The sequence below is a fragment of the Cynara cardunculus genome (assembly GCF_001531365.2).
Source record: "Cynara cardunculus var. scolymus isolate 2C chromosome LG 1, CcrdV1, whole genome shotgun sequence".
Taxonomy (NCBI): Eukaryota; Viridiplantae; Streptophyta; class Magnoliopsida; order Asterales; family Asteraceae; genus Cynara; species Cynara cardunculus.
The window spans coordinates 6184035-6191578 of record NC_037528.1 but is presented as its reverse complement, the minus strand read 5'-3'; the positions used below and the strand labels follow the sequence as shown (position 1 = coordinate 6191578).

At 30.8% G+C, this 7544-nt stretch overlaps 1 protein-coding gene across 1 annotated transcript; it reads left to right on the top strand.

Annotated features, from left to right (window-relative positions):
• Window positions 1-485: 485 nt before the first annotated feature.
• On the top strand, window positions 486-1163 carry LOC112526544 (agamous-like MADS-box protein AGL62). Its single transcript, XM_025136876.1, has one exon. It carries the CDS (start codon window positions 486-488, stop codon window positions 1161-1163), a length of 678 nt encoding a protein of 225 aa, XP_024992644.1.
• Window positions 1164-7544: the final 6381 nt, after the last annotated feature.

Here is a 7544-nt window from a genome sequence, read left to right as displayed (position 1 = left end):
ATTACAACTTTAAGGCATAGTATATTAACTATTAGAAATTACCTTTTTTTTATAAAAATTTTTGTTAGAAATTCCAATTTTATATAATATTTAATTGTTTGGAAACTTTTGGTTGTAAAATGTATTGAATATTTAAAAATACAATTAGTATTGTAATTCTCAAATGGAGGTAACCGTTGTGTTGAACGTAATTCTTTATTTAAAAGTTTTTGACTTTGTTTAAAGAATTGAGGCGATAGAGATATTTATGGAAATACTCGAAGCATTTATTACTTTCTTTACATAAGGAAACACAATCAAACAAGACCGGTATATATGGAAGTAAATTTACTTTAAAATAAAAATAAAATCCATAAAGCATAAAAAACTTGGTATGAGCTCTTTAAATATCTACTGGTTTCTCCAGAGCAAACCAGAAAAGAAATTAATCCAAGAGATTTACATTTGTTACCCTGCTTCGAAAAATTGCCTCTCATCGACCAAAAATGACGCCAAAGAAAACCAAAGGTCGTCAAAAGATTGAGATCGTGAAAATTACAGATGATAAAAGCTTAGCGGTTACATTTTCAAAACGTCGTTCTGGTATTTTTAGAAAGTTTAGCGAGCTTGGCACCCTTTGTGGGGCCGAGACTGCAATTGTCGTATTCTCCCCAACTGGAAAGCCATACTCATTTGGCCATCCAGATGTTGAGACGATTGTAGACCGCTACCTAGTGAGTTCTCATTTTGTGGAATCTCATCCCAATGCCAACACTGAAGCACTCACAAGGCAGCTAGCTGACATGCTTGGTCATCTGGAGGTTCAGGAAAAGATTGGCAAAGACCTTGACGAGATTAAGAAAGCAAGGGAAAGAAGTTATTGGTGGGGAGCACCGATAGAGACTCTGGGATTTGAAGAACTTGAGAAATTGAAGGTGGCATTGCTAGAATTGAAAAAGGATAGTGGAAAGCAAGCCGAGAGGCTTATGCTGGAGGCTGCTAACGCTACACTATCAATTCCTGTAGATGGTGTTGGTCCATCAACTGGGGTAGATGGTGCTGGTTCGTCGACACCAACAATTCCTGTCTTTGGTTCTATTGGGGTAGATGGTGCTGGTCCGTCGACACCAACAATTCCTATCTTTGGTTCTACTGGGGTAGATGGTGTTGGTCCGTCAAACTAATGTGTCATGGGATTATGTTGGGACATTTATTGTTTTGATTTTAATCTAGTTAAAGCTATGTTTTAATTTTTTTCCTTTCTCAAATCAATATCAGTTAATGTTGCTGGGGTTATTGCTTAGGCCTCGCAACTCTTTCTATTTACTTGTAAGCATGACTGATATATATGAAATGTCCTTTCATTACCTTGACTGAAGCAGATGGTAATTTTGATACAGTTAACTAAATTATCATGATTTACTTATACTTGAAATAAGATACACCCTGTGGCTTGGCACAATCTGGTCAGATCTGCAGATTCTAGATTGCCAATTTCCAGTTGTAGGAATTTAGACATGTTTGTGTGAAGTCCTAATTAAAAACCGTGTATTTTGGGTTAAAGAAATGCTTTGTTTCATGGATTCATGAAAATCCGTTGTTAATATTGGTGAAAATTAAGTCAAAGGATCTAGTGCAACTTAACCCTTGTCATAATTTTCTATAGTGCCAGGAGTCTCAAATGAACAATCATTTTCCTCTTCTGTTACATATATTTTTGTCCCATGATTTGTGTTACGTAATACTTTCCTCCTATTTGCTTATAGCAAAATGCTCACTACTGGTTTGAACATATTTTCAATGATATTAAGACAATCTATGTATGCTAGAGTGGTAGTTCATGAACCTTATATATGCCATCGGAAAGATTTCAACAAGGTACGTGTTCAATAATATTGCTTTGAAAGAAAAATTTGGGAAGAAATAAAGTTCTGATATTATCTTGATGTCATTGATTGATAATTTTCTTATAATTGAGTACTTCATAAAAATATGAAATCCTCTATGCATATGGTGCATTTGGTATGCATGACATGATAGAATGGGATCAAACATAACTTGTGGTCCCATGTTTGGCGCAACATTAGATTGATACGGTGACGACGCAAGACATTATTGAGTGGGAGAAAATAGGTGGAATAAATATCAAGAAGATAAGACAATATAGGTAAATTATATTAAGCAATTCATGTCAAGGTAAAACTTATATTACTTTCCACAATTCTTTCACTCACCTATCTTACTTTCGCCTGTCTACTCCCATCCTGATGCCGTGTTCAGTTCCACCCACATGCCAAACGCACTCATAATGTTAAAAACGAAATGGTCATAACTCATTTCATTCTCGATCATGAATCTTGTAATTGATGAATTTCTTAACTCATTTTCACTTGCAAGTTTTTCCAAAAGAATTTCGGGGGGAATAACATACTATTAAAAGATACAAGATGGAAATGACCTATTTTCTTAGGAATAAAAAGTAAAGCATGATCAATATGGAAGTGAATCACATAGAAGTTAAGGCTAAAGTAAACAAGAAAAGGAATTACAGGTCGTGCCGAAGAAGAAAAATGAAAAAAAATTGAAGAGAAAGAAAGGAAATACAACGCACGATCCAGGTAAACTATAGATAGCGAAGACAGCAAAAAGTTGGTGCAGAAATTTCAGAATGTTTGAAACAGATCATTAATAGGCTCCCATGTTTCGTATTCCAACAGAAAGATACATCACAAAAAATGTGGGTCTTCGGTGTTTGTGAAAGAAATTCTCATTTCGGTAGACATGTCTACTTCCCATATGTTCCACTATTTCCTTTTTCTTATCATTCTATGCGTATTAATAGGTCTACAGATTCGAAACCATGCATGGAATTAACAGTTAAACAAAGGGATTTTGCTTCTAGTTTCTGGAAAGAAGGATGCACTATAGGCGCCTCCTAATTGACATCAAAATTATTAATGTCTGTCAGCTCAATGCAATGGATGAGGCAACATGGTGAACGGACGTCGATAATGTGATGGAATTTGAAGATGAGTGTTCTTGTTTGTAAACCACCGTAAATATAAGGGAAAATTTTTAAAACCATCTATTTTAGATAAATAACCAAACATTATTTGACATGTTAATTACCGAAGGCTATTCAGTGGTTTTCGACGACATTAATTGGGCCGTGACATCATGTCAAGGGGCAAAGTCATGTAAAATTATATTTGATTTTGTACGTGATGTTAGTATAAAATCAAATGTGATTTGACCATTTTCTTTATTCTTTTAAATAGGTATTGTTCTTGTTTTAACCCGACTTCGTATATGTATATGTATATATGTGTTCATACATGTATGTATAGTGTTTGTGTAGCTATAGTATGTTGGTACTTATAATTTGTATATTGTATGTGAGGGAACCTTTATTTGAAAATCCATATAATTTATAACCTCTTAGAATCGGTGCATCATGTGCTATTTTACATGATTTTTTTCCATCTATGACTTGGATTTAGTGTATTGATTAATGTATATTTGTTTGGCGTATGTTTGTTTCACATTGTGAACATTTTTTATCTGTTTTGTGAAACAAAAAATACAACTAAATTTTTTTTACATTGTGAACTGAATACGTATAAAACAAAAAAAATTGTAAAACATATATATATATATATATATATTAAATTTTATCCTTAAACATAAAATAATCACGTGAAACAGTACCTTAAGATAATGATTCTCACAATTATCATAATATAAATGGTTCTCAAATGATTAAAACCTTATGCTTGTGTATGTAAATAGAGAAAAGATCAAGAGAGAACCTGGAAAAGAAAAAATAATTGGAGATTACGAAAAAAATAGATGAAAAATATATCAAAATGAATGCTAAATTATGGATAATAAAGTGATCGTTTCTTTAGTATAATTTGTTTCGCTCTAATTTTTATTATATTCGTCGATTTTTGATTTATAAAATGATGGGTGTATGTTTTTTAAAGATAGTTATAACCATATTTTTAATCATATTTGTTAAATCACCTTAATCTAACGATTTACATGAGTTCTTTGGGTTTTTTTTCATGGTTCTTTTCTGATCTCAGGTAGAGATATGTATGTAGATATGTATGTTTATGTACTTTTAGTATAAATGCATGACCCACTAAAAGCGTTGACTTTTATTGACATACTTGGACCGATTATTATCCATGCACTAAAAGACATTATGACCAATTTACGATAAATATAATCTTACTACTAGGTAAACAAAATTTATTGATGGATTTGGTTGAAAATTTTCAGCGGAATTATTGGTTTCAGTTTTAAATCCGTCACCCATTTTTTTTAAAAAAAATTTAAATTTTAAAGTCTAATGAATTTTCGACGGATTCGTGACGTAGTTTACTTTTTAGATAATTAAAAAAATATATTTCACAAATCTGCCACTCGTTTATATTTTTTAAATTTTGAGGAATTAAAAAATACTTAATTATATTAACAGGCTGATTTTTAAATAATTACCGGTAAACACCAACAATCTTTATCCGTTGGTGATACATTTTCCCGGCAAGGTTTTCTTCAAGCATGAGATTCTCCAGAAATCCATCGGTTCATTTTTCCGGCGGATATCTGGTGGCTATGTCTGCCGAGGAAGTCCCTAATTTAGTAGTGTCTATTAATGCCCAATAAGACATATTATAACAGACTGGACTAAATATGACCCAAACAATTTCAAGAAAGGGTTTCTAAGACAAAGCAAAAAGTGGGTCAACAGAAGACAAGAAACGAGTTAGCACGAAGTGCGGAAAAATAGGACATTATACCAACAAATGGTTGGTAAAATAAAATACTAATGCCCTTGACTTAGATGAAGGTCTTGGAATAATCAGAAGATTTTCTAGTAGAACTCGTCAAAAGCAATCTTGAGAGAGGAATACCAAGGAATAGAAGACTACTCGGAAGTAGGAGGAGAATGTAGGTGCAACGGAGGTTGTGAAGAGTGCATTAAAACTCAAATCTTAAAGCTAGAGATAAATGTCTTAACCGAACATGATGACCTTATTCTAGAACTAAGCAACCGGTTATAAGATCCGAAGATCAGAAAGCAGAAAATGGCATATTATCTGGAAACAAGATTAAAAGAAAAGGTAACCCCGAAATGGACTAAACCCAAATACCGCTTAAAACATATTAAAGTCCATCAAGACAAATGATGGCCTAGTTCGACTTAATATTATACATTAGGTAAACTAGGACCTATGATTACCCATTTTCAAAAATATATAACCCATTAAAACATGCTACAATGCATTTCAAGAATGAAATAAATACCTGTTAGTAATATATAAAAACGGATGTTTTAATAATGGTTTTCATGATAAAAACAAATATTAAATTACATAATTTGTCCTTGTGGTTTATATGTTTTAACACATCAAGTTCCTATTTTGAAATATCATGGTCCTAAGCCTTTGGTCCTTTGTCTTTTGTCCTAAGTCCATTACGGAAATTCCCTTAAGGCACTTAATTCATAGGGATTTTTTAGTCATTTTATAATTTCCTCAATTCTAATTATAGGAATACACTTTATTTTTCAGTCTCCAATTAAAAGGCAAGAACGAAAACAATTTTAAACTTCAAATCAACCCAAAAAATGGTAGATCTTGGGCCTTGCTTAACTTCGAATCAATTAAGAAATGAGAAGATCGAGACGATGGGGTGAGTTCACATGGGAAGAATAACAACAATAGGGTGCGTTGGTTCATATGGCAAGAACAACAATGGCAATGGCAGATGAGAAGAGACAATCAAATCATATATGGAAGAGGGAGCAAGGAATGCTCTTCGTGTTTAACTTTACAAAGGATAAAAAGTGAAAATCATTGGTTGTATGGTAAGGACACATGTTTCTTGGCTGAGCGATTCTGTCATGGGCTGACCGAATAAGGCACAAGTGAACAACTATCTATGGTTGAACGAATAAGCCATAGCTATACTACCCATTAAGTCAGAACAAAACGACTCTTTAGTGTGTGATGGCTGAAGATGAGTTAGTGATCAGAGAAGATAACGGCTAGTTTAAAATGATTTTTTGGTTACAAATAATAAAATACCTTTGATTTAATACGGTTAGTGTCATGAGCCCAATCTATAATGAAAATGAAATCATAGGTACCCAATCATTAAAATTTTGAAGGACCCAATCCGTAATTTTTGTATTACCCTTTAACTTAAATAAAAGAAATTCTTAAAGTAGACAAATACAGGTATAAAAGTCATTTGCTTCTAAATAAATCGACCGAAAAAATATATTATCAACCAAAAACAAATTGATTGTTATTTGTTTGGATTTTAAAATACATGAATATAAAGATTATCTATTATTAACGTATATTATTGATGATCCAATAACAAATGTATAAATATGATATTGAATATTTATTTTCGTTGCAAAAATAGTTAAAAGAAATATACAGATATTGAATTTTTAATTAAACCACAAAAAAGTTTTCAGAGGCATAACGGACGGTGACCAATGTTCGGAAAATAAAAATAGATTAATATGGAAAAATTTAAGAAAATCATGAGATGAAAATTACGTTTGACAGTATTTTTGGAATATATTTATTTAATTAAACTAAATAATTTTATAATGTAAATTCCTTTATGTCATTTTTAAATATTTTTGAAATCCTTTATTTAGGACACATTTAAGATGTTAAATATTTAAAACTTTACATCTTAGATATCAAAATAAATCTTTTGAAAGTACGTTATCCAAAATATGAACTAAATTAAAGTACGTTACTTTTTCATGCAATTTACCCTATTTATTTTCCACTTAAATTTACTATAATCAATATCACATATAATACTTTCGATGAAAATTAGCGATTTTTTGGAGAGAAAAAAACGTCGATTAATTGTGGATGTCACTTGTCATTTCTTTTTATGAAAATTGTTAAAAAAATCTTTAAAAAATTACTTCAATAAAAGAAATATTTTAAATATAAGGGGAACTTCTTTTGAAAATCTATTAAATTATAATAACCCTGAGAACTTGTGCATCATGTGTTATTTCATATGATTTTTTTCCATATAAGACTAGGATTTAGAATATTGAGTAACATATATTTGCTTCTCAATGTATTCGTTTCACATGCATTCTGTTTACAATATAAACATTTTTGACGTGTTTGTAAAATAAAAAAAATATACTTCAAAAAGTTTTATATTGTGAACTGAATACATATGAAAACTAACACATTGTCAAACAAATATATGTTAATCAGTACATTAAATAGTATACTTAGACTGAAAAAAAATCACGTAAAACAAATCGTTAAGGTATAAGTTCTCACATATCTTATAAATTTTAGAGTTCCCAAATGATTAAGCCATTTAAATGTCATATAAAAATGAAAAAATTAATAATTAATAATGCTAAAATCATGAAAATTGTAAAAAAAATCTTAAAGAAATACCTTAATCAAATACATTATATAACCCCGATAAAAATCATAAATTTTCATATATAATTCATACGTAACAAATAACATAAATATCATTTTAGGAAATTT

Bases quoted from the DNA above. Each gene is read 5' to 3' on its own strand.
- LOC112526544 (XM_025136876.1), top strand. From the start codon at position 486: ATGACGCCAAAGAAAACCAAAGGTCGTCAAAAGATTGAGATCGTGAAA.